Source organism: Trachemys scripta, chromosome 6 (genome assembly GCF_013100865.1).
Source record: "Trachemys scripta elegans isolate TJP31775 chromosome 6, CAS_Tse_1.0, whole genome shotgun sequence".
NCBI classification, from domain to species: domain Eukaryota; kingdom Metazoa; phylum Chordata; order Testudines; family Emydidae; genus Trachemys; species Trachemys scripta.
Window position 1 is genome coordinate 23,867,059 of NC_048303.1, and position 27,211 is coordinate 23,894,269.

General features: G+C 45.0%; 1 protein-coding gene across 1 annotated transcript; it reads right to left on the reverse strand.

The window, feature by feature from the left end:
- Nucleotides 1–26,586, reverse strand: GDNF (glial cell derived neurotrophic factor). Its single transcript, XM_034774841.1, has 3 exons — nt 25,797–26,586; nt 21,472–21,669; nt 1–3,035 (listed from the first exon to the last, which is right to left on the reverse strand). Exons 2-3 carry the CDS (start codon nt 21,641–21,643, stop codon nt 2,551–2,553), a joined length of 657 nt encoding a protein of 218 aa, XP_034630732.1. The 5' UTR covers nt 21,644–21,669; nt 25,797–26,586; the 3' UTR covers nt 1–2,550.
- Between the last annotated feature and the right edge of the window lie 625 nt (nt 26,587–27,211).

The following is a 27,211-nucleotide window of genomic DNA, read 5'->3' on the forward strand; positions in this document are numbered from 1 at the left end:
TTTTGTAAAAAGTTATAAAATGAATATTGTACAAAAATAAAGTCTGTAGAGAACTTTGGTTGATTAACACTAATAACTGAGACATAAATTGTAGGTGAAGTAAAAACCTCCAGAGAATCATACTCCTGTTCTTGATAATAAGTTTTTTAAAAAATCACAAACTTTACCCTTTGTAGTTTGAACATAGTGACCTGCTATAATTAAAGCCTATTTAGGCTGTTGCTTGAGGCAAGCTGTCAACCATCAATGAAGTACCATAGCAAGTGATAAAGTACTTATCATTTCTGTGCTCAAAGCTAGCCTAAACTAACCACCATGTTTCTGAGTTTTGACTCATCACACAGCCAGGATTGTACTATGCAAGTAATGCAGATGATGCTTTCACTGCTGTACGCTGCCCAACACAGTGGTTAATCCCCTGACCCAGCACAGCACTTAAACACATGCTTAATGACTTCCATGGGACTATTCATGATCTTGAGTGCTTTGCTGGAGTCGGGCCTTAGACTCTAATCCTGCAATTGATTGCATGTGGTGGATTGCCATGCATTCAGAGCTCATGAAAATGACTGTGCTCACTTATCATCAATTGCAGGATTGGGACCTTAGTGAAGAAACTTGATTTAGGGCAAAATTCTCCTTTAAGCCACACGATGGTGGATCTTTGTGTGTTTTTTCCTTTCTTTCTTCCCCCGCAACCATGGGACCTTCCCCACTGGTATCAGTGCAGGTTCCATGTACTTAAAAGGAACAGAATAAGTATGGAGCCATTACATGGATTGGATAAATTATGATCCTAACTGCTGCTGTTGTTCAGTAGAGTCTTGGTTGGATATTGTTTTTTTGGGAGTCAAGTCTTCACTTCAGTTGTCTATTATGTCTAGTATAAACATACTTTTGCTAATCTTTAATAAATAAACCTCCAGCTTCATAACTTGTGCTAATCCCTTTGATACATAACCTCCTTCACCTTAAAGCAGTATCTTAGATGAAAACTTAAAATGGTTTTTACTATGCCAGTTGAATCCTGTATGTTTCAGAAAATTATACAAAACACTTTGGTTATTTAACAAAATAGTTTGTTTACCTTCAGTCTACATTAAATCCAGGACTAACTACAAAAAGGGATTTAACCTTTTCTATATGGAAATATGGAAAGAAAAAACAAATATAACAAAATTAAAATGACAAAAGTGTGATTAATCTTCATTTGTCAATCATACTTGTGAGGTCAGTTGGCAGAAGAAGTGTTTGTGAGAAAAACTGCATCAACATTATAATATTAATATAATTACTTTTTCTAACAAATTGATAATAATGGCCCCCATTCTGCAACCTGCACTCATGTGGAGTGTCACTAACTCATTCGGGTAGTAATGGAGTTGCTCACATAAATGTTATTCAACATGAATATGGGTTGCAGACTTTGGCCCTCTATTTTGAGATTTTAAACAGGGTTTTGTTAAAAAAGGTAAAGTAAGTGATTTTTTGCTTTCAAGTTAACTGTTAATACTTTTAAAAGCATGGCCCCTTGTTCCCAGCTTAACTGTCTTTGTATCTTGCGAGCACATTCCACTTTGGCACCTTTGAAAAAAACTTTAATAAATAAGGAACGGAAACTCATTAGTGAACTGTAATAAATAACAATAACTTAAATCTCAATAAATATCTTCTGTATATTTATGTCTTTGAATGGATGCATTGCATCAAGTAGTCTGTTCACTCACAATGACCAAATATTAAAGGAGTTATGTAAGTGACATTAGTCCTTTGTAAACCAAAAGTAACACATTTTGCATTTGTGTAGGCCAGGCTCATTGTTTCTATTATTCTACTAGGAGTGAGTGCTTAAAAACACAACGTGTTTTCAGAGGTAATAGAAGAATTAAATCTGATACTTAACTGTTTTGAAGAAATGTGAGATGGAAATAGCCTAAATCAAACAATAAGTGAAACTGTTTTGTTTTGTGTTGATTTTCCCCGGATGAACTTTAGCTGATTACTTTTGACACTTGCCTGATTTAACCTTGCACATATACTATGTAATAAAAAAGTTATCTCCAGTGTTTTGGAATAATCTTTTAACAGGCAATATTAGGGTGTATATTGGAGTGAAGCTAATACCACTTAAGCTTACCATTATTAATGCTACCCCAGTTTTTATAACTAAACTTAATAAAAAATAAGAACAAGGCATGATATTTAATAGGTTGTGTTTTTAAGCACATTCCTAGCTGATTCAACTCTCGTTGATAGTGGACCATGTCAAATGAAATAGTGATAGCAACCTCCACCCATCCATTCTGAAACTCCACCCCTGAGCTTTGATGCCTTTTATTTGCTTTCCTGTAGAAATTAAAAGTTCCAACTTTTCTATCCTGTCCAGTTCTCTGTGCTGGATCTTGTCCTACCAGGCTCCCATGACATCTGTTTTCCTGCATCCTTGGTCCTCTTTCTCAGTTCTGAACAGACGTTTCCTTGGGAACCTTGGTCCTGTTCTTTGCATTGTAGTAGGAATGCAATATTGTATTAATCTCAAAAAAAAAAAAATCAGACACATCCACATCTTTTAGCGGAATGTTTTTTCAATATATGGTAAACCAAGTTATCGTCCAAAAATGAAAGGTCATCATCATAGGCAATGGGTCTGCAGCAAGCTTGCCTCACTTTATCATTGACCAGCTTTTTCTTTCTGGTTAAATTTTTTAAAATTTTGTCATATGTGGTCTCGGCTGCATCACAAGATCCACTGCAGTACCGGAAAATCAGCTCTTCTTTGGTTTCATATCCCAAATCCAAGTCAGTCACATTTAAATGTATTTCCGTTAAGACACAACCTCGATTTTTGCCCTTTTGACCTCGCCGTCCCTTTTTACTGGAATTCTCTGTATTAACAGCTGCATTTTGCCGACTTCTCTCCCGTTTAGAAAAAATTGGAGTTTGTTTATCTGGTGACCTTCTGAGTCTTTTTATAGTGGCTTGAATAAAGTCCACTACATTGTCAAACTGATCTGGATAATCCTCTGGCATGTTAGCTATTTGAAAAAGAAAGAGAGAACAGGTTTTGTTAGAAGTGGATGGCCATTTTTATTTGTCCTAGATGTTTTAATCAAAGTCCACTAGAACCTGACCAATATTATAATTCAACAAAATGTCAGGCCTATGGAAGCTATTCTATCAGTTGTGTATTTCAAAAAGTATACATAGCAGGGTCCAAAAACTGGGAAAGAAAAATGTGACAAGGTATAAATGTTAGATAAGCAGACCTACTGTAGAAGGGTCACCTAGACCTTCCTAGTCTACTGTAGATAAGGGTTCCCTCTGATTATCATTCTGATTAGAAAGACTAACAGTGGATAAAGGATATGCTCCTGGAATGATGGCAATGGTAGAAAGGAGCTGTCTGTAGCTAACTGACTGGTCAAGTTGAGTTATTGCCCCTGGCTAAATGCTTGCTTTTTGATGCAGCTGAGGATATTATTATTAGAGCTGGTTGAAAATTTTCACGTGGAACAGTTTCTGTCAGAGAATAATTTGCCAAAATTGAAACATTTCACAGGAATGTATCAATTTTGTTAAAATTTTCATGGGAAATTGAAACATTTCATTTTGACTTTTATGTTCTGATATGCTATAATACACCTCTACCTCGATATAACGCTGTCCTCGGGAGCCAAAAAATCTTACCGCATTATAGGTGAAACCTTCAATGAACTTGCCCCCCCAGAGCACTGCTTTACCGCGTTATATCCGAATTTGTGTTATATTGGGTCACGGTGTACAATATATCAAAATGAAACATTTTGATAGGCTGAAACTAAATATTTTAGGAATATTTTATTTCATGAAAAATTCTGAGATTTCAACTTTTCATATCAATTGGAAACAAAACCAATTTTGAAATTCTGGCATTTCCAGTGGGATAGAAATTCTGACTTTCAACAAGCTCAAGTTATTATGCTGTAAGCTTAACTAAGTCTACATCTATACCGCAGCCAGGATCAATGCTCTGAGATCGATCCATTGGCAGTCGATTTAGTGGGTTTAATGAAGACCTGCCAAATTGACAGCAGATCGCTCTCCAGTCGACCCCCATACTCTACCCCCGATGAGAAGAGTAAGGTAAATCGACGGGAGAGTTTCTCCCGTTCACCCCCCGCAGGAACTCGACCTAAGGTACGTCGACTCCAGCTACATTATTCACAAAACTGGAGTAGCATAGCATGGGTAGACATAGCCTAAGTGAAGGGGTGACTGGAGCCATTGTATGGGCATCATTTTATTATTTAATCTAAACACACAAATATAGCACAAGAGTGAGAACTTTCTTGCCTCATGCACAGTGCCAGAACTTTAGTCATTGAAGGCATGCATCCTTTGCAAGGATCAGAAGGAAGATATCTGTGGATTCGCCTCTCAACAGCTGGATGACATGCAGGATGATAGGGGATTGTGTTGACAAAATCTTCACAGATGCCAGTGCAGACTGCCACCTGTGAAGTTGCTTTCAGAGGGTCAGATCCTTAAACACACACACAGCTGTACACTTCCTTCTCCAACACAGAACCACCCCGTCACCACCAAGATGGTCCAGTGATTAGATGGGATCAGTTCATGGATGAAGACCAATTGGTTGAAGCTAAAGCTGAGCATGACAGAGGTGTTGCTGGTGGGCAGAGAAAAGCATTTTGAAGAGTTTGCAGCCACAGTGCAGTCTCCTTTGGTTGAAGATACACACCCACAACTGGTTAATTCAGTCCATAGTTTAAGCATGCTCCTGGGTGCCTCACTGACCCAAGCGCTCACATAACAGCATCTGTGAGTAATGCTTTCTACTGTCTCTGGTTGGCTAGAGATTCTGTCCTGTCCTGGTGAATAATGCCTTGGCCTCAGTTATTCACACTTTATTCATCTCTTGGCTGGACTACAGCAATGCAATACATCTGGGCACAAAGACTTCAGCACTTAGGAAACTCCAACTAGTACAGAACGCTGCAGCACATCTCTTCCTCAACACAGGCTACCACAAACACACCAGACCTATCCTCCGCTCTCCACACTGGCTCCCTACAGAATATGAATCAAGTTCACGTTCTTAGTCCTTATCTTCAAGGTACTCATTGACCTGGGCCCCAGGATATCTAACAAACTGCCTAAAGTGCCCAGATGAAGACCGTAGTTGACAACTTCACTCCTGTGGTACAATGGAACTCACTATAATAAAGTAAAGCTTATCTGTGCAGGAGACAGAGCTGTCTCTGGGGCCAGTCCAAGTCTGTGGAATGAACTCCTCCAGGAACTGACGACCATCCAAATCTTACCACCTTTCTCTGTAAGTGCAAGGTGCATTTCTTTGACCTGCCTTCTCTAACAGAAATACTTAGCAACATGTATATTTATATATTTTTAACACTCCTACCAAACAAGAATTCCACTGCATACACTTCTCCCCCTGGAGAGAGAATGAGAGAATAAACATGTGACAGATGTTAGGATGAAATTCAATAAGGACAAATGCAAAGTATTCCACTTAGGAAGGAAAGGGATCTGGGGGTCATAGTGGACTACAAGCTAGATATGAGTCAACAATGTAACCCTGTTGCAAAAAAAGTGAACATCATTCTGGGATGTATTAGCAGAAGTGTTGTAAGCAAGACATGAGAAGTAATTCTTCCGCTCTACTCTGCACTGATTAGGCCTCAACTGGAGTATTGTGTCCAGTTCTGGGCACCACATTTCAGGAAAGATGTGGACAAATTGGAGAAAGTCCAGAGAACAGCAAAAAAATGATTAAAAGTCTAGAAAACATGACCTATGAGGGAAGATTGAAAAAATTGGGTTTGTTTAGTCTGGAAAAGAGAAGACAGAGGGACATAACAGTTTTCAAGTACATAAAAAGTTGTTACAAGGAGGAGGGAGAAAAACTGTTCTTCTTAACCGGTGAGGATAGAACAAGAAGCAATGGGCTTAAATTGCAGCAAGGGAAGTTTAGGTTAGACATCAGGAAAAACTTCCTAACTGTCAAGGTGGTTAAGCACTGGAATAAATTGTCTAGGGAGGTTGTGGAATCTCCATCGGAGATTTTTAAGAGCAGGTCACCTTTCAGGGATGGTCTAGATAATACTTAGTCCTGCCATGAGTGCAGGCAACTGGACTAGATGACTTCTTAAGCTCTCTTCCAGTCCTATGATTCTGTTAGTTATGTTGCTTAATGCACAACTGGAAGGTGCGCAGATATTATGGTGGTGAACGAGGTACAAGAATTTATATAGACTAGAACATACATACACAGAGCCTGAGTAAAAGGGTTATGCATGGGGGAAATATGTGGGCATTTATGCTCTTAAAAATCCTCCTTCCAAGCTCAAAGTATGGTGTAGGGCTTCTGTGTATCTGGTTTGCAGTCTCACCTACAGTCCATATGCAGGAGAAAGGACCATCCAATTCAACAGGCCTCTGTATGTGAGGCTTGTGGTAACAGAATCAGCAATGTTGCGAACCCTGTAAGTTCAAAAATGATGACTCCAAAAATCATGAAACTTACTTAAAAATCATGAGATTTATTTTATTTTTACATCACATTTCTGAGGCCTGTTTTCTGATTTTTGAACTTATGGTGGGAATTACTTGTGTGTATGCATGTGCACAGCATGTACATTTTATCGAACTTACTCTGAAACACAAAAATAAACACAAGGGTGGGTGTGGTGTTGAACATATCCTGCTTCCCTTTACTGCTGGAGGGCCTCATGCCACCTCTCCCTGGGCAGACTCCCCTAAACCCTCCCTGCTCCTGCCCTGGGAACTTTCAGTAGCTCTTTACCCTGGACACTATCCCCTTCTCTCCACTCAGGTGCTGCCCCTGACCAGCTCCCTCCCACTCAGCTCCTTCCATCCAATGGGTTCAATCCCCTGCCTGCTCTGTCCCTCCTCTGGACATGTGCCCGCCCAGCTGCCCCCACCCTCACCACCATCCCAGGACAATGTCCCTTCCTCTCTCCTACCCCCATATAAGGAGCCCAATGCAGTGGATGGACTGCAGCGTGCAGCATTTTATAGGGGAGTGAAAGGGGCAGGGAGCAGGTGCTGCCCCCGAGCACTCTCCCTGCAACTTCTCCTGCCCACATGGGCTACTGCTTCTCAGCTCTGCCCAGGCAGAGCAGCCTCTGTTGGAGGCAGCTGGAACTGCAGTCCAACTCATACAGCTAGGGCTGCCAACAGCAGTATTAGTGGGTGACGCTAAAGCTGCAGCATCAGTCCTGAGTTGGATCCCCAAAAATCATAAGCGGGGGGTTCATTTTATTTGCCTTTTGTTTTTTTGAGACTTTGAGGTACACTCAGGCAATGCTTTTACCACAACCATTAGGGTAAGTTTTAGAAATGTACTTATTTTTGTTTAAATGAAGCCTGAGATTTTCATCTAATCACTTGTCTTCAGGAGCTGGGGCTTTAACATATACATCAGATACCATGAGACTCATGATAAAGTTGTGAGAGTTGGCCACACTGATAGCCACACATTCCCTCAGTCAAAGAACAATGGCCCCACTCATTTTCCTATATAGAGAGCCACCAAAGAGTTCTGCTCCATGGCTCTCAGAGGATCATCATGTTCTCTGGGCAAGTTCTCCACTACATTCCCCAAGTCTGCATTTCTAGTTGATTTGAGGCATCAAGTGCCAGAGAGGATTGTATTTGGCGATGAGCCCCTTTTAAGAAACAATTTATACTGCATACAAGAAGAATGTATAAATAAAGTAGGTCCAAATGTCATTTTGGAACAGCAGACTCCAACACGGCCATGTTCCAAAGAAGACAGAAACTAAATTGCCCCATCTGTCTTTAATGGGAAACTATCAGAGCAAATCTGGCACAAAATTTAGGTTTTATAAAGCTAATCTTTTAATTCCACTGTCAACAGATTTTTTTTTAAAACATTCCCCTGCAGTGGTGACAACCCAGACAAGAGTATTAGTACAAGAAACCCTCAAAGCAAATGTGACCAGAAATTGATTTCATTGGGAGAAGCTGGATCTCCAGCACTTTTGAAAATCTGATCACTTATTTATGTAGGAGCCTAACTTAGGTGCTCACTTTTGAAAATCTTGGCCATCAGGTTTTAGAGAAAAGGCTTAAATCCCACTTATTGCAAAATAGTTCTCTGTAAAAGATGCCTTTTCACTAACATGCAATTTTGAATGGAAACAATTTTTTCTGGTCCATGCAATTATTTTAGGAAAGAAATAATTTTGTATACTTATCTACAATAGAATCTCAGAGTTATGAACACCTTCGGAATGGAGGTTGTTCGTAGCTCTGAAATGTTTGTAATTCTGAACAAAACATGGTCCAAAAGTTCACAACTGAACATTGACTTAATACAGCTTTGAAACTTTACTATGCAGAAGAAAAACACTGCTTTCTCTTTATTTTTAGTAGTCTACATTTAACACCATACAGTACTGTATTTGGTTGGGGTTTTTTTGGTCTCTGGTGCTACCTTATTGTGTACTTCCAGGTGTGTGATTGATTGGTCAGTTCGTAACGCTGGTGTTCGTAACTCTGTACATAATTTTTTACTTTCTATGTTAACTCGCATTTTGCATACAGGGCTGGTTTTAGGACCTGCGGGGCCTGACTCGAATACCCGGCGGCAGTCCAGGTCTTCGGCGGCAGGGGGTCCTTTACTTGTCTCCAGATCTTCCGTGGCACTGAAGGACGCCCCCGTCGCCGAAGTGCTGCTGAAGACCCGGAGCAGACCGCCGCTGGGTGAGTAAAAAAAAAATTAAAAAATTAAAAAGGCGCCTAAGGCGCGGGGCCCAATTCCAGGGAATGGCGGGAATTGGCCTAAAGCCGGCCCTGTTTGCATAGCTCTTTAACGTATCTTAAATGGTTGTTATGTTACCATCTCTAAACACCAAACACAATTTACATTATGACCCTCAAAGTTCAGGGGGTTTGATTCAGCCCATTATAATGATAGGGATTATTTGCAAATTTCAGATCCAGACCTGGGTTTGGCTCAAAGGCTCCTTCTACCAAAATAAGGTCCAAAGTTTTAGTTCAGGACCCTCTCAACTTAAACTCTACTTCTATTTTACCATGGTGAGTCCGAGAGGGTCCGGTTGGTTCTCCCATTAGCCTCTCTAGCATTTTGATCATTCTGTTGCATACATTTATAAGCTAGAAAGAAATGGGTTGTGAAGAAGTGGGAAAAAAGACTCATTTAGAAATATTTTTCAGTAATAAGCCTATCAAGCAGAAATTAGAACTGAATCCCTGGAAATAACTTTTCAGCATAGATAGGTTAGTTTATCAGGATTTAAACAATTAAAATAACACCAGTCTGAAGACTGACTTTGCTTTTATGCTTTGCATGAAAATTTGTGGGGCAAGGGGTGAAACAGAAACATGTCAGTTGTATTCATTAAAAAATATAACATCAAAGATGCCAACGTCAATTTGTCTTTAAATGATTAATACAGTTCTAGTTCATTACCTTATTCACTGACTTGCCAGCTCACAAAGAGACATTACATTCTTTCCTGTAACTTAGAATTCCCATAGAAACCGACACTGTCATTGGTGTCACCTGTCTCTCATCAAGGTGAAGTGTTAAGTATCCTGATGCATCTGACTCCTAGGCCTTTTAATGTCAGCTACAATGAGCCAGAATTAGAAAAAGTACTGAATTAAAATAGCTTTTGTAATTTTTCCTTTTATGGTTACAAAGATTTTCTCTTTATAGCTCACGAGCTTGAAGGCCCATCATATGCCAGGGTATGATCAATAAATCAGTTGATAGTTATCGCTAATCTGCCTATTAATTCATATTTTTAAGTTTGTGTTCAGCCTTTTACAGGGTTTTCATTTGTTTCCCGTAATCTTTCTACCTCCTCAACTGTGCTTCTCAGTTCACAGTACTTGCGAGAAAATCAGATTCCATCTGTTTCCAGTAAAAGAAGGAAACTAGGGCAGCAGTTCTCCAACTGTGGGTTGGGACCCCATTTTAATTGGGTCTCCAGGACCAGCATTAGACTTGCTGGAACCCAGGGCTGAAGCTAAAGCCCAAGCTCCACCCCCACCCAGGGCAGCAGGGCTCGGGCTCTGGCCCCCTCTCCCCCCGGGGAAGCAGGGCTTGGGCTCCGACCCCCCCTCCCCCCCATCTGGGGCGGCAGGGCTTGGGCTCCAGCCTCCTCTCCCCCCACCTGGGGCAGCAGGACTCGGGCTCTGTCCCCCCACCCGGGGTCTTATAGTAACTTTGTTTTCAGAAGGGGGTCATGGTGCAATGAAGTTTGGGAACTCCTGAACTAGGGCCTTGTCTACACTACCAGGGTAAGTTGACCTAAGTTACGCTACTCCAGCTTCATGAATAATATAGCTGGAATTGACGTAGTTTCGGTTGACTTATTACGGTGTTTATATTGTGCTGCGTTGATGAAGACATTCTCCCGTCGACTTACCTTCTTCTTCTTCTTCTGGTGCAGTACCGGAGTTGACCGGAGAGCACTCTGTGGTTGATTTAGCGAGTCTTCACTAGACCCACTAAATCGATCCCCACTGCATCGATTGCAGCAGCATCTATCCCCAGTAAGTATAGACATGGCCAAAAAGAAGTGACAGAAAAATCCCATTTGCTAAACTTCACTTGCTGTCATCTGTGGCTGTGTTAGGGAAAAACATGCTCAGGAGAGTTGGGTAAAGTAGATACAAACTTGTTCAAGGTGAGAGGTCTACAGTAGAGGACTTCTCAGGCCTAATTTTGAGACCTGATGCAGACCCAAACTGGACCCAATCCCACACAACCCAACCCAAGCACAAGAGAGTAGAGTAGTTTTCCGACCCAACCATGAACCTGAATCAGTTCTGATGCCACTTCCTGCCCATGGGTTTGGTGCAGCAGCAGCCCCACACTGTGCTGTATGTGCACTACAGAGTGGTGCTGAGATTTCTCTGGCATGGTCACTCTGCAACACAGGAAGGCAGGAGTGAGGCAGGCAGGAAGTGGCGAGCCAACCTACCCCAACCTGAGCCTGAAAGAATCCAGTTGTTTTCCCACCCACGCTGACCCAAACCTGGGTCCCATCAGGTTTAGATGAGGTTTTAGGGCTCTAATATTCGTGAGTTGGCTTACCAGTTGATCGCTAGTTGGCCAATCTGAGTGACCAATAGTGTTCAAACTGAAGCCATTCATAAAATCTCCATTGACTTCAGTAAGAGCAAAATTGAGCCCTGTGGGAGGAGACCCTGTTTTGACAGCTGCAGATCCTAAGTTTGATAGTGGTATGTGATATCATTAATCCAAGCAGCAAAAATACTTTTGTTGGATAGCTAGATTTTTCTTCTTTCTTCTTCATCTCATCCCAGGACATCTTTGCGGACACGGGAAGCAGAACAATGTCACCATTCATTCCTGTTCAGGACTTGTTTCTTCATTAAGTCCAGCCTGGTCATATTCCTGCATAAAATGTTTCTCCATCTAGTTGGTGGTTGGCCTCTAGATCAGATTGTATTTGCATTATTTTCTTTGGCATCCTATCATCTGTTTGTCTTCTGCAGTATTCTCACCATCATAATCTTTCTCAATTGTCGCTAATCCCATTGTCACACACTGAGGTGTGGGTGGTGTGTCCTAGTGGTTGGAACAAAATCTGTTGGGCAGAACTGGACTTGTGGTCAGGAGACAAGCCAATGGTCAGAGACAGGAGTTGGGAACCAGAACAGAGCCAAAGAGCAGAACCAGAGTCATGGTCAGAAGACATTCTAGTGATCAGAGCCAGGAGTTCAGAAGTAGGCAGGGACCAGGGCTGGAAGCAGGTCTGGCGCAGCTGAAGGTATGGAACACATTGAAAAGCCATTGTGTTGCTGTTCCTACAAGGCTTAAATGGTGATCTGTTGTCTCTTTTGTCCAACCAGGGAGCACAGTCACATAGTGAGGGTTTATTGGGCAGCAGAGCTCATGTGGTTGCCAAGCAACCAAGCCCAGAGGCAGCTGCGTACCTGACATCCATACCGATTTCACATCTTACTCTCCTTCTAACTTCTTCGTTGGTCTTAACATTATTTCACCTTACACTTGCCATCTTCCAAGTGGAAGGCCTTCAGCCTTCTTATGTTTTTTTTCCTTTTAATGCAACTGCCTCCATATGGTAAAGTAATATTATTAGTACACCAGTTTTATAAATTTTCACTTTTGATACTAAATGTAATGTTTTTATCAGTCCATAATTTCATCAATTTCTGTGCATCAGCTTCTATGCAGCACTTGTATCTAAAGCACATCTTCTTTTAACTTCATTCTTGATGGAACCATCAGCACTGATCAAGCTTCCTAAGTACACATAACATTTTACTTGTTCTGTGACTTCATTGGCTGCTGCATTTCAACAATTCTTCTATTGTCCCTTGTCCAAGATACAATCACTTTGTCTTCTTGGCATATATTGTAAGTCTAAGTCAAAGTCAACTACACCAATTTTCCAAAGTAGAGGATCATCATTAATTCAAACGTTTCTGCCAATTGTACAATGTTATCTACATAAACTAAAGAGCTTAACTCTAGATTACCCAATGTCACACCGTCCAAATCACCTATCATTCTTAATGTCCAGTTTAAGAAATGATGAAAACAAAGGTGAATTCTTGTCCCCTTGCTTTGATTTGAACCAATTGCTTAATTTTCCACTAGTTCTTATGGCACTATAGGAATCTTTGTACATAACTTTTATAATTGCAGTTATCCTATCTGGAACGCTACATGATTTTACTACTTTCCATAATGCGTCCCTCCAAACTGAATCAAATGCCTTTGTGAAGTCAATGAAAACAACAAATGTCTTTAATCCCCATTCTCACTTTTTTCCATTAACTGTCAGACTGTGAATATCTGATCAATGCAACTGCAGTCTGGTCTGAACCCACATGGTGCTTACTGCTGCCCCTAAAACTGGTCATAATCTGTTGACAATTATTTACATCATGATTTTTCCCAATACTGATGATAAGCTTACAGCATTGCATAAAGTGATGAAGAAATCACAAAGATTGAATAAGCACAGATTCTGGAAAGAAGACGCTCAGCAACTACAGGAAGCATGAAGAAAACAAGATATGAAAATGATATACAATAAGGTTAAGTTGTATTGAAACACAACCAGACCAATGATGCTAGCAGGAAGAGAGGCTAATTTGTTGAACTGACAACAAATTCTGAAGTGGAGCTGAAAGTATGGACGGAGCATTTTTGACAAAGTGCTGAACCTTGTATTCATTCAAATGCAAGCATTCTGGACATCTAGATAAACAGGTAAACAGATAAACAGCATATAAGGCCATATGGATATCAACACCGAACCACCGTCAGATGAAGAAATAGAAAGAGCAGTGGAACAGTTAAAAAATGGGAAAGCTGCAGGAATAGACGATATAACATCTAAGCTGCTAAAAGTCAACAGGGCAAGTGCTATCAAAGCATTAGGAAAAATATACAAGAAGGTATGGGAGCAAGAGGCATTACCGAATCACTGTCTAATGGCAATAGTTGTACCAGTTTTGAAGAAAGTACATCCTGCCAATCCGAATAAGTATAGATACACAGATTTTTATTAAGGCTTATAGTACGGAAAAGTGTTACTTTTAACTAATTATAATGTGACAGTTTTTGAGAAAAAGCATTATTATTTATTTTAATACATCTATTGTGTATATTATACATCTATACATCTACCTAGAGGCCACATGTAAAATCAAGGCCCCACTGTGCTAGGTACTATACTAAGATACCAGCTCTTCCTTTCAGAGCTTACAATGTAAATAGACAAGACAGGCAAAGGGTGAGAGAAGAAATAGAGGTGAGGTGACCTGCCCTAAGTCACACAGCAGGTCAGTGATAGAGCTGGGAACAGAACCCCAGTCCATTGCCACAGTATACTGCGCTAGGTGGATCTTTGGTCTGGCCCAATATGGCCATTCTTATGTCTTAGCCTCTGGACCATTCCTCCTCTCTAAACCCTTGTATTGTTCTAAAACAAGTATGGGAATCTGTATCCCTGAAGTACATGTCCAGTGGCAGGTTCCCATGTCTGTGAGCTGAATATTCTGTTTTATCACAATTTTCTATATCAATCTCATCAGTCTGGTATCTGAGAACCTTAAATAGGTGTTTATTACTCTAGCAGTACCTGAAACCTATGAGCCTCTTGCTGTTAGCCAGCACTCATAGCAATGAGCATGTAGCCAGCTAACAGACACAGTTCTGAGATTTCTGGGAGAGTAGTCTGTGATGGCCATACAAAGAAATTCCATCCTGGATTTCTGGTACAAAAATCCTCCAGCAGTTCAGCTCTCAAGTAATGTTATCAAAGCCCTCACTAGAGTGACCTGGCTGCTAATCTACTACTGTTCACATATTCAAGGTGAAAAATGTATTGGCGAAAAAAAATAGAATTATCTCCCCAATTAAAATATATACTATCTAGTCAGGGCCGGCTCCAGGCACCAGCCCACCAAGCTTGTGCTTGGGGCGGCACCTGGAGGGGGGCGGCGCGGCGCTCCGGCCCCCGGGGAAAGCGGGGCCACGGCCGGGCTCGCCGCCCTCCCCCCAGTGCTCTGGCCGCCCTCCCCACTGGCACCCTCCCCCCGGCTGCCGGGGGGATAGCGGCGAGCTCTGGCTGGGGCTCTCCCCCTGGCCACCGGGGGGAGAGCGGCGAGACCTGGCTGGGGCTCGCCGCCCTCTCGCCGCCCTGCCCCCTGCGCTCTGGCCGCCAGGGGGAGAGCGGAGCCCCCGCCGGGGGCTCACCGCCCTCCTCCCAGGGCTCCGGTTGCACTCCCCCTGGCCGCTGTGGGGAGAGTGGAACCCCCGCCGGGGCTCGCCACCCTCCTCCCAGGGCTCCGGCCGCCCTCCCCCCCGGCGCCCTCCCACCGGCCGCCGGGGGGAGAGCAGAGCCCCTGCCGGGGCTCACCGCCCTCCTCCCAGGGCTCCGGCTGCCCTCCCCCTGGCCCCCGGGGGGAGAGTGGAGCCCCCGCCGGGGCTCGCCGCCCTCCTCCCAGGGCTCCAGCCGCCCTCCCACCCCACGCCCTCCCCCCGGCCGCCGGGGGGGGAGCGGAGCCCCCCCCCGGGCCCGCCGCCCCCCCCCCGGGGCTCCCGCCCCCCCCCCCCCCCCCCCCCCCCGCGGGGGGTGGGCGGCCGGCGGCTTTTTTGCCTGGGGCGGCAAAAAAGCCAGAGCCGGCCCTATATCTAGTCAATATCAATCAAATGCATTCTGGCCCAGGAGTCTATGCTCTGGCTTTGAGTTCCCATATTCTTTTAGGATACATCCCCAAGGAACAGGCACAAGGGCCAGGAGGCAGACTGTGCCTCTTTCATAGTCTGCTTACCAGGCTGCTCCTGGAGCAGTACACCACCATACTCCCCCATGTACAGGGCTTGTGGCAAAACCATGATTGAATCCTGACTCTGAATCTCAGCTGATTTCAGTGATGGTTTTGCATTATGAATAATACATGTTTTTCTATGATGCTCTTTTACTTTCCAAATTTCAGCATTTTTACAGTTTGTGTCTGGATAATGAACATACTGTTAGCATGAATGTTTCTCAGTATGAAAATTGTTAGCATACAAGCTGATAATGTTTTCATACTATTACAATAAATAGTGCATAGCACTAAAACAGGTGCCACATGTTCTGCTGCAGGGCATCCCAACCTGTGATCCATGGACCACTGGTAGCCCATGGAGCACTTGATAGTGATCTGCAGAGAGGTGTCTGTTCACAGGATGGTTCTTATCCTTTCCCAGATTCCACACGGTATTAAAATATGGTCAAACATACAGACCTAATATAACCTTTTCAGCTAGGCAATTGCTGTCATTAGAGAGTTGTTACATGATTGTGAATGGGAGCAGAGGTGGTCCTCACATTTATCAATGGGAGGGAATGTGGTATGTGCCATTTGTGAATCAGAGGGGCTACGTCCACAAGAAAATCTCTCTGTTAAGATGTAATCTGCCTTATGAAAAGATTTCGGAATCCCTGCTGTTCTGCAGCTCTGCCCAGATTCAGGAAAGCACTTAACAAGTGTTCATCTTTAAACACATGCTTAAATCCATCCCTACTCATCACAGCACTTATGCATGTTCTTAAATCCCATTGACTTCAAAGAAATGTAATTACAGTCTTAAAGTTAAGCACATGTTTAGGTGTTGTGCTGAAAAGAGAGACAATTAAGCAAATGCTTAAGCTGAGTTGAGGTGGGACCTTATACCCTTCTAAAAAATCTTTACTGAAATTTATAACAAAACCGATCATTGCATAGTTCATTTTCATTCTTTTACCTTAAAACATGCTAAGTTTCCTGTAACATTTTTTGTGCAACTGAATATCCTGTATGAACCTGTCTCAAGTATTTAGCAGTTTGTTTACTTCTGTTTTCCATCTTTATAATTAGGGAATAGTTTCCATGTTTCATTGAAATCTTCCCTTTTATTCTGCTTGCCATATATCGCTTTTTCATTAGATGCATCTTTTATATCTAAGATGATCCATTCTAGTCCTGTTATATCTTTCCAGTGTCAAGGATTAACTGTTTTTGCCACCACTAAACATTTTGAAACCCACTCTATTTTAATTTCTGATAAAACTGAGGATTCATATAACTGCATTATTTAATATTACGATCTTACTGATTGCCATTAGGATATTATCTCAGAATTATGAGATTCCTGTGCAACTCTACATCTTTTTTAAGCAGGTCCAGCAGAGATTATTATTTGTGAATTCTAGTCTCTGCAGTCCTAATGGAGATCAGAACAGTTGAGACAATATTTTAAGCTGCATCCATTTGAGGATCACACTGTAGTAGCCATATAACTTCTTTCCCGTCTTTTGGTTCATGGTCATCTGAACAGCTGAATTCCAAGAATTTCCCTTGAATATGCTTTAAGTAAATATATACTTTTAAAATATGAATAAGGAGAAAAATATATACTTGTATATTTATTTCCTCTTGAAGGACTCGGTCATTTTAATGTTAACTCTTTGAGCGCCTTCCATGGGAATGTATTTACTAGACACTGTATTTGACACAGAATGGAATGATGGTGTATTAGGTATTGTACGTGTCTAACAAGTGGCATATAGAATAAAGTATATTTAGATCAGAACATATCATTTTTTAGCACTAACAATGTGTTCATCACTATATAGCATCAAAATATAAAGACAAGTCTTACCCTGAAGAGCTTGCATTCCAGTATCATATCCTGGCTATTCTACATTTCCTCTGTATTTCTAATATAGAAAATAAAAACACTCCAGCTCACAGGCACTGACTTTTGTTTTTGCGGGTGGGTACTCCCCTCTTCTCCATGCAAATGGCAGGCAGGGCCTTGGGTGGGGGGGCCTCAGTGCAGAGCGGGGGTGTGGAGTCACAGTCTGGCTGCCAGGGCCCACAAAAAGTAATCTAGCCCTGCAGGTGCTGAGCACCCCCTATCAAGTAGGTGCTTGAGTCCTGGAGCACCTACGGAGTCAGCGCCTATGCTCCAGCTAAAGATGTTAAATGGCCTAACACTAAATTATCTTTTAAAAAGAAACACACAAGACAAACCCCTGAAATCAAATCACTATTCAACAATCTCACTATGCCTCAGGTACTGCAGTTTATAAGAACATCTTCTGCCTCTTTACAGAGAGAAGCTTCTACACTGTTTCTTTTCTTCTTTTTCTTTTTTAAATATGCAGCTAGATCTTACACTGTGCTCCCCCTCTGCCAGTGATCACATTGTAGGTAATGGCCTATGTGACTTGGGATCCCATTCACCCTACAGTTACAGCATGTTGGGGTACCCAGTTACAAAATATATATGCCTAACACTAGGTTTTCTTTTCATAGATAGGCTTTCAAACATAACCCTTTGACCACATCTTGCATCCGCTTATTGGCATAGTTCTATTTATAATGTGTTTTGTGTTCACACAGTACATAGTATCTATAGAAGCTAATTGTGTGCCACTCTTGCTCATATAGGACCCTTGATCATGCCTAAATGACTAGGATAGCTTCTTCTCAGTTGCTATAACCAAATATCCCACACTGCATTGCCCTATGTATTGCGTGTGCCATATGTATATGTCCTCCAGCAATTCTATCCCCCGTCACAAACTATCCCATATGGCTCTGCTGGTTATATGATCAAGAAGCAGGGGGCTGATTTAAAATGCTCTGCAATTAGTGCAGGCTACATTGAGCAAGCCGGTGTCTACTTTAATCATATAGCTGAAGCCTGTGACTGCTGGTGCACATTACTCTAGGACCACTGATCTGAAACGGAGGGGTCATCACAGTACATCTGGTCAGATTGAGAGGTCAATACCTTGCTCATAATCTGGGGCAAGGGAAATTTTCAGGCTAATCTGAATTTGGTGCTACATAATCTTGTGATCTCAGAGCACTATCAGCACCTCCGAGCACCTCGTGGAGAAAATGATGCAGTGAATTGAGGAAAGATGAAAATATTAAAGTCCTGGTGTAACTGAGCTGACAACTTCAACTATGTATCAGGCCACTGCTGGACAATGTACCCCTCCTTCTAGGGAGCTGAATCAGAACCAGACTAACCATTGCTCCTGGCAGCATATTGGAGAGCTATTTCAGAGAGGAGAGGGAAGATGAAGAACCACAAAGAGGAGGAGAAGCCATTGAGTCCCATTACAGGTAGTGTTCAACCCATTTTTTGTGTTGGGATGCATGTGTGTGTGAGAGGGAGCACACACACACACACACACACACACACACACACTAAGTGATGTGTGGAAGAGAATGGGACCAAAGTCATGAGAGCAGATTAAGGAAGATAACTGTGGAAGGGGAACCCATTAAAAAGAACCTGAGTCTTGGATCTCTCTCTCTCGGTATTGTATTTGTATGAGCACCTTCCAAATAAAATCAATAGTGATTGGCAAAACCTCTAGTGAACTTTTTTTTTTTGTTATTGTAATGGTGAAAATAGCTTTCAGTGAAATGGAAATACACCAGCATGCCCTCTGCCTACACACTAATGGTGTTCATCCCATCATGACTCAGACTCCCTCAGGCCCTGCTATCAAAATTCAGACCCTGACTCAAATGCCAGTTATAGTACTTTGAGTTCTGCCTACACCCTTTCTTATTATGGTGGAACCCAAGCACCACTCTGGGCAGAAGTGCAGTGACACATCTTGGATATTGTTAGCTTATTAAGCCCAGTGTTTTCAGAATGGCATCCAGATGCCACACATTTTTAATACAGAAACAGTAATAAAGTGAATCAAGGTATTTAACTATTAGGCTGGAATATCAGCACATAGCCAACCAGCTCAGCAAACCCCTGCTATCAGGTTCACCGCTGTAGCCAATACAGGAGTTTCTCTGAACATGGATATTTCACCAGTCTTGGGAAAAGAACACAAAAAATGTTTGAGAGACTCACTTATCCAGCTTTAACCGCAGGGTGAGTAGCAATGCTCATCTTCCCTTTTCACCCAGGCCCATCTATTTGTGATTTCCATTGTAGGTTTGAACAGTGCAAGAACATATTGCTCAGGTTTCTGCGGATAATTTCCCTAGTAGAAACATAGGAACTGATATACTGGAGCAGACCCTTCGTCCATCTCTGCTTGGCTCTACACTGGGCTCTACACTTCTGGAAGATGCTGCTCACTCATTGTGCCATGATCCACCTGAAACACAAGGCCCACATGATGGACATCTCACTCCTTAGTCTACAAGATACCCAAACAACAACGAGAAGTTTGGTTATTCTCATACTGGAAATAGACTAGACCTAGTGGGTAAGTGATTAATGCTTCTGCTGCCTGTCTGTCTCTTCTGCTTGCTGTGGAAGGGACGGCATAGGTGGAATAACATTTTTTAAAAATGTCTTAATAGAGGGGCTGGTGTTATACAAAATAGTTCTAGGCCTCATTTGTAGGACCCAGAACAATGGAACACTGATATCTCACCACCCTGAACTGACAAACTTGTCATCGTTGTAAAGTTACTAGTACAACTTTCTTCTTAATGCTTTTTTCTTCCTACAGAACTGAAACAGCTGCAGCTCAGAGTAGGGGAGACTGGCACAAATGCCAGCATCCTGAGGTTTTGTGGAATCTTCCACTGCACATACACCGTCCTTTCCATGTACCACAATGTAGAGGAAGATCACAGCATCATAAAGCCTCAGCAATCTGTGCAAGAAGAAGAAAACTGGGGAGGGAGTTCTTTTGGTCAACTTGCATCTCATGAGGGACTGAGACAGGATGCTGTCATTCATGGAACAGTAAGAGGGTCAGCTCAAAAGAGAGGAGAGTGAGGCCTGGGAAAGATTCCAATGGGAGGAAAATGAGAAAGAAGACAGAAGATTAGAGAAGGAAGGAAGCGGAAAGCCAGCACGTCCCTCAGCCCACGCCACTTCCCGCAGCCCCCATTGGCCTGGAACAGTGAACTGTGGCCAGTGGAAGCTGCAATTGGCTGAACCTGCGGATGCTGCAAGTAAACAAAGCATCCCGGCCCACCAGCGGATTTCCCCGATGGGCTGCGTGCCAAAGGTTGCCGATCCCTGAGCTATATCCTTGTACCATATAAATTACAGTATCTACGCAGAGAAGAGAATTAGTTAAAGACAAAGTAGGCAGTCTCAATTCTGGGTCTTTGCTTTTATGGGTTTAAGACAAGGCCCTTCATGTTAATTGAACACTTCTATGATTAACTTGTGTATGTTGCCACTGCTTATTGAGTCATATTAATGCTAACTTTAAAGGAGCACCAGTGTGTATTTAAAAATCACACTGCTTTCTGAAAATGCTTTTCTTTGAGACCTTTGGTTATTTATTATTACCTAGAATTTAGATTGTAAACAGTCTCTTACTGTGGGCTGGTCTACAGCCAGGCTTACACTGATTTAACTACATCAGTTTCCGAAAACCCTTTTTTATTTCAGTGTAAGTCTGATGTGGACAATCTTATTTTGGAATAAATGGGGGGAATTAAATGAGGTCAGTAGCCGCCCTACTTGTTTGTACAGTGCTTTGTAGGATGGGCTCCCAATCTTGGCTGAGGGTTCTAGGTGCTACTGTCATACAAACAATACATAATGAGATTTTTTAGAACTGAAAAGGGATTAGCGGGGGCAAGAAGTGTTTCCTGTTTGGGATCAGTTCAGCAATTCCCCCTCCTTTGCATGGATCTTTCACAGGGGAGCAACAAATAGAAAAACAGGTTTTAAACAAACGCTTCGGTACACCCACGCAAACGGGATGGGGGCAGGTGTAGCAACTGCCCCTCAGTTAAAATGCCCCAACCCCCGCCCGCCCTCCAGTTGCAGTCACACAGCCATGGGGCGCTCCGCGCAGCGAGCTCCCCGCGCTCCGGGTCAGACACTGGAAAGCGGGTTTAGTAAGACAGACAGTGGTGACTATGAAGGGGAACGTTTCTTACAGTCACTTTGCACAGCATAGGGAGGCGGCAGGCTGATGGGGGAGTGATCGTCTTCAGGCCCCTCTACCACTGAAGGGGGCCCCTCGGGAGGCGTCTTACCGGCGGGCAGCGGGGATGTGGAGACCGTGCTGAGCAGCACCACGCAGACAGCCACAACATCCCATAACTTCATCTTAGATTTCCTTCCGACACCGGCCCCTGGCGAAGAGGAGACACAAGGTTAGCTCTGCGCTGCGCTCCGGGCTCCCCCAGTGCCAGAGCCTGCGCCTGGGCTCCCGAGCCCCGGTGGGGCTCTCAAAAGCCTTCGACCAAGCGCAGATGCTGGAGTGAAAATGATCAACTCCCCCGGGGGAAAGGTTCGCTCCAGCCCAGTCTGCTGCGTTAATCCCATAACCGAGCCGTGCACAGACCGGGGGGCTGCCAGGGCCCTAACCTCACCCCCAGCAGCCGGCCCTGCCAGCGGATCTAATTCTTATGGGGAGGGTCACACAAACCCAACCCTCTGCTCGCCCGTGTCGCTCTGGAGCTCAGCCGAGGGTCTGCCCAGAAAACACTAGGGCTGTTTGCGTCTCTTGGGGCCTTTTAATAAACCCAAAGGGTTTGGGGAGGGGCCGGGGCTCGTTACGAAACGCAGCAGGTCCTGGAGAGACGCTGCCCCCATCCCACCGATTCCGGCTCACGAGCAGAGAAGGAACGTCTGACACGCTGCCTCCTTGCAATGGACAGGGCAGACACCCGCGGGCTCTCTAAATCCCTGTCCTTTGATCCGTCCCCAAAGCCAAACCCCCAGTACCTGGCGGTGTGCAGGAGATTAGAAAGCAGGGGAGCGGCCGGATTAAGTCTAGCAGACACTGAAACGTTCCGACTGATAATCGCGCACGAGAAGGGGAGTAGGTGGAGGCCAGGTCGAACTCTTTCGGAGATACAAATCGTCGTGGCTCGTAATGGGAATCCGGGTTGGATTTAAGCGTATGTTTTATAAAACCAGTCGCATTGTAATTTAAATCCACCACATTGGCTTTTACATCAAAGAAGGGATTTGGCAACTTTCAGGCTTTTGATAGTAAAATGTTATGAGCACCAGGAGGGTGTCAGGGGGCTGCTCCCAGAGATGTGAGAGAAATATGTTGTTGCTTTATTTACATCCACTCCACTCCAACCAGTTCTCCGCTTTTCGCAAACACCTAGGTCTGGGCAGATGCGTGTATTTCCATCCTCCCTGTTTAGCAGATGTTAGCTTTCGCCTGTTTGTATTTTTGTCTTTGGAGAGGAAACTCGCTGAAACTGGTTTATTCGGATTTCGTTAACGTGGGGGCAGATCTGGCAAATCTTACTTTGACCCCTCTGCGGTCAGACTTTGCCTCAGTAAAGACAGTTGGATTTAGCCCTTACTAGCCAGGGATGTTGATTGTAATATAAATAAGAAATTAATGTAGCTCCCTGAAGCCCCTTTATAATTTGTCAGCTGTCATAAAAATATATTAAAACACAAACAACTTTAAAAAGCCTAAACAAGGCCCTTCCTCCCTTAATATTTGGGAGTAATTCAGAGAAGGAGTAGGATCCAGATAGCGTGTCATGAGAGGATCACACTTTCTGTAATAAGGACTATATTCGTTGTGTTACATCTATCAGCTCCAGGGCCATGGTACATTTGAAAGCAAAGAACCACCTAAAACACCAGCGTCCCTAAAGCTTTCACCCCCCTCCCCCATGTAACTGCAACTGATTTCCCTTCTGACTCAATTAGAATGCTCTATTTGAGTGTTTTCCTTTCTGCGCGATGGGAGGGGTTTTAACAAATGGATTTGCATTCTGCCCTCCGAGGATTTGCACGGCAGGGTTTGGAATGGGGAATATTTAACAAAGAAAAATTCCAATTCGCTCTCCCCCCATTAGGTAGAATCCCTCTTTCTGCTTCCAATACCAGAGCTGCCATCTCTGGTCGTATGAACGCATTAGCCCCAATCTCCCGTTCAGAACTGGGCTACCTTATCTGAATCCTTCCTCCCCTCAGACATCCTCAGGGCATGAGCAAGGCTCCCCAATCCCTGTCTGTCCTGGGCAGCTCTTTGCGTGTTCTCTAGAATGCGGGAGTTTTATAGAGACTTTTGCAGGCTTCTATCCTGGTCCCTTTGAAATATATGGTAAATTTACAGTTGACTTCAGTGTGGGTCTAGAACGTCATCCTGAAGTTCGGTTATTGCCCCGTCATTGTACATTAAAGAATTTCAATAAAGATAGCAAGCAACAGAGGGTCCTGTGGCACCTTTAAGACTAACAGAAGTATTGGAGCATAAACTTTCGTGGGTGCTTCATCAGACGCAAGTAGGTGCCACAGGACCCTCTGTTGCTTTTTACAGATTCAGACTAACAGGGCTACCCCTCTGATAATAAAGATAGAGGCATCTGCACCAAACCGCATCTCCTGTCGAGCTTGCTTTATAGGACAGAGCCATTCTTGAAGGTCTACGTTCAACTCGCATTTTCTCTACCATTTGCAAAATCCGTGTCGTTTTCTTTGCGTGCCTTTTTCAAAACAAATCCTTCAGTGCGCTATTCCTTGTCGGTTTGTTTTTAAAAGAAAGAAGAAAACAGAAATTCAAAGCAATCATCAGCTCCCCTGAAATAATCCTAACGCGGAGAAGAAATTTTAGCAAGGAAAGCGATTCCAGGTTCCCTAAACCAGGAGTTCAAGTGATGAGGAATGTTTGAAGAGTTTCCCCAAATGGAAAGGCACAAATGGGGCTGGGGCCGGTGGTGGATTAGTAACCTGCTCATTGCTAGTGTGTGTTAGGACACACACCTTTCCGGCGCTAGAGGGCAGTGTAAACCGGCCGCTTGAACTGCGATAGCTCGGTGTGCCCACCTAGTACGAGACTGAGACGTTACTATGTTTGTGTAGCCCAGCATGATGTTTGGAGTGGGAAATGTGTATTTTTAGGCTACTCTTTGGAAAGCAACAGGAGTGAACGTGATCCCGCATGGCTTGCTGGGGGAAAACTGCACTACGTTTCAGCCCTATCCAGCGGGTAGCAAAAATCATTTGTAAAGGACAACTAGGCATCCTGGGATGCAAACCGGCATAGGTGATACCTTTAGAAGACTTGCACGGTCTGTGCTAAACCCTGTGGCCACTTCAACACCCGTATCACGTATACCGCGATTTCAAAAGTTGTGTTTTGCTCTTAAAAGTTCCGCTCCAGACTTAGTACATTGTCTGCAGAAAATGACCTCTGCAAATACGCTTTGGCGAAGTTCCGATGAGCAGGCTAGTGAATCATGTAACAAGCAGAGGTGGTAGCTGTCAGCTCCCTGGAAACATCCCTCCCAGTGTGGGATGAATCACAGCAAGGAAACTCTTCCCGTGCTCTTTCCCCGCCTGTGCACTATTTTAGACCCTGGCGGGGTGGGGAGCCTAACGATTGCTTTGGGAGGGCGTGAAACGATTCCTGTTTGAAGGGTTTATTTGCACACGTTTTAGTTCGACCTCAGCGGCCTTTAGCGAGGTGTTGCGGAGCCCCCCGGTTTGCTGCTGCTGTCCCGGTAGCAGCATGGGAGGATGGGGAGTTCAGACGGCGTTAATTGCTGGGGCCCGATCAGTGGCTGGGTCCCTCCAGGATCGCTTACTCCGGTGTAAACACGTAGCCTCCTGGCCACACCAGCCCCTCCAGCGGGGCGCACGGCTCTGGCAGGCTGGGAAGAGACGCTGCAGGCTGGCGAGGATGACAAGGGCAGCAACGGGTTCGCCGGCTCCTGCCTTCGGGCCCTTGTGCCTCAACTTCCCGCCGCAGCTTCTGCGCCGCGCAGCCACCAGCAACCGCGTGCCCAGGCAGCGTGTCTGGCGGACCCTCGCCCGGCGGGGAACAAACGCCGGCGGCAGGAGGTGATCGGAGCTGCAGCACGGGGCGTGGCTGGCGAGCGGCGCTGGGGAGACACCGAGTCTCCATCCCCCAGTGTCAGTCCCAGCTCGGGGGTTCAGGAGACTCCTCACTGCTTGGAAAACGCCTGGAAGGGCAGAAATTCCTCCCCGAGGGCAAGGGGAGGTTTAAACTCCCGGCGCTGGCTGCGGGCCCGGGCAGGGCGCCCAGGTGCGAGGACTGCAGGGAGCGGCGCAGATGTTTGCATTGACCCAGGTGGCCTAGGCGGGCCTCTCTGGTTACTTCCCAGGATCCGAGGGGAAGAACATTAAACCTGTTTATTTCCCGTGGGTGCTCAGGATGCGTCCTGTGCCCTCAAGGGCAGCGATCCAGAGCCTTTGCCGCCCCCCCCCCTTCCCTGCAGCCACCCCCAGCGCCTCGCCAAGGGCAGAAACGTCACCTTACCTTTCAGATGGGCTCGTCGGACCCAGCACGGACATTAACTCCAAGAAGCCCGGCCGGCCGCCAAGGGATGCATGTGGCTCAGCTCGGGGATCCTCCAAGGGGGGCAGGGGGAAAGTTCACAATTCCGGATCAGGGGAAGGGGCTGCTGCCGCCGGCACCGCTCCGTGCGCCCTCCCCCCGCCGCCGCAGGTGCGCGGTCCCTGCGGAGAGCAGAGGCAGCGCCCGGTTCTCGCCGCTCCTTGCCCTGCAGCCGAGTCCCAGCTCAGCGGCAGCCGCAGCCGCAGCCTGCACCGCACGAAGCGCCGCCTGGCAGCGAGAACTGGCTCTGGGTGCTGCGGTTGAGCTCCTGCCTGGAAATCTGAGCGAGACACCCCATCAACAACTGCGGGGAGTCCAATGAAGACATCAGGGCTCCCGGGACGCCAGCTGGGCCAGGGGGAACGGGGCACTCTCGCATGCACGCGAGAAACAGCGGAGACGGGGACAGAGCAGCCTGCGGGAGAAGCAGAGGCTGGAGCGGAGATGTGTAAGCTAGCCGCCGCCGCCGCCGCCGCAGCAGGACTCCCTCCTCCAGAAAGGGATCGCGTCACGCTGAAAGATTAGATCCAAGAGGAACGTGCAGAGTTAGAGCGATCCCAACTTGGTGCGAGAGCATCCAGCGCCTCCCGACAGCAACCTGCGCGGGACCCTCTGTAATCCGCTGGGGTCAGAGCGCTTGGTGGGAGCGATCAGCTTTGGGGACCTGCCACTGGAGGCGTCTCACACGAGGGCAGATGTGGGCGCGCAGGCCAACATGCGAAGCAATCGATTTGCCAGGGCGAAGCAGCAATGGAGATGGATTTATAGGGCCCCTTCTGGTGACGTGCCCTCCGCTGCCTCCTCTGATTCGCTTTCGGATCTAAACACACGTTAGCTCCCAACACTGGATCCGACAGAGTTTCCAAATATCTCTTGGCTGAAGTCAGAGGCTCTACATATCATGTATTACATGGCAAGCAATGAAGAAGGCTTCTGAAGTTGGCCGGCATCTTAGGCTAAATTTTCAAGCGGATGTAACATAACACCACACTTTGGTAGAAAGGCACACACACTCCGAATCCCAATTCCAAAGCTGTAACATCATTTCTAAAGGAGCAGGTCAGAGAAGGCTGCGTTAAAACTGATTTCATCCAAAGTTCCCCAAACCCACAGCGTGTCCTTATTCCTAGCGAGGGCGGTTCGCAGGAGAGCAAAACGCTAGGGAAAAGGCGCTGGGTGAAAGCAGACCTGCTATGTCCTGATTTCTTGGTGATCCAGGTAACGAGACAGAGCTAAATCCAATTTCTGTATAGCCGTGCAAAGAACAGCACGGGTGTTAGGTAGTTCCTATAGCATAACGGCAAGCCTTGCTGGTGATTTCTAAGGCACTATTAGGC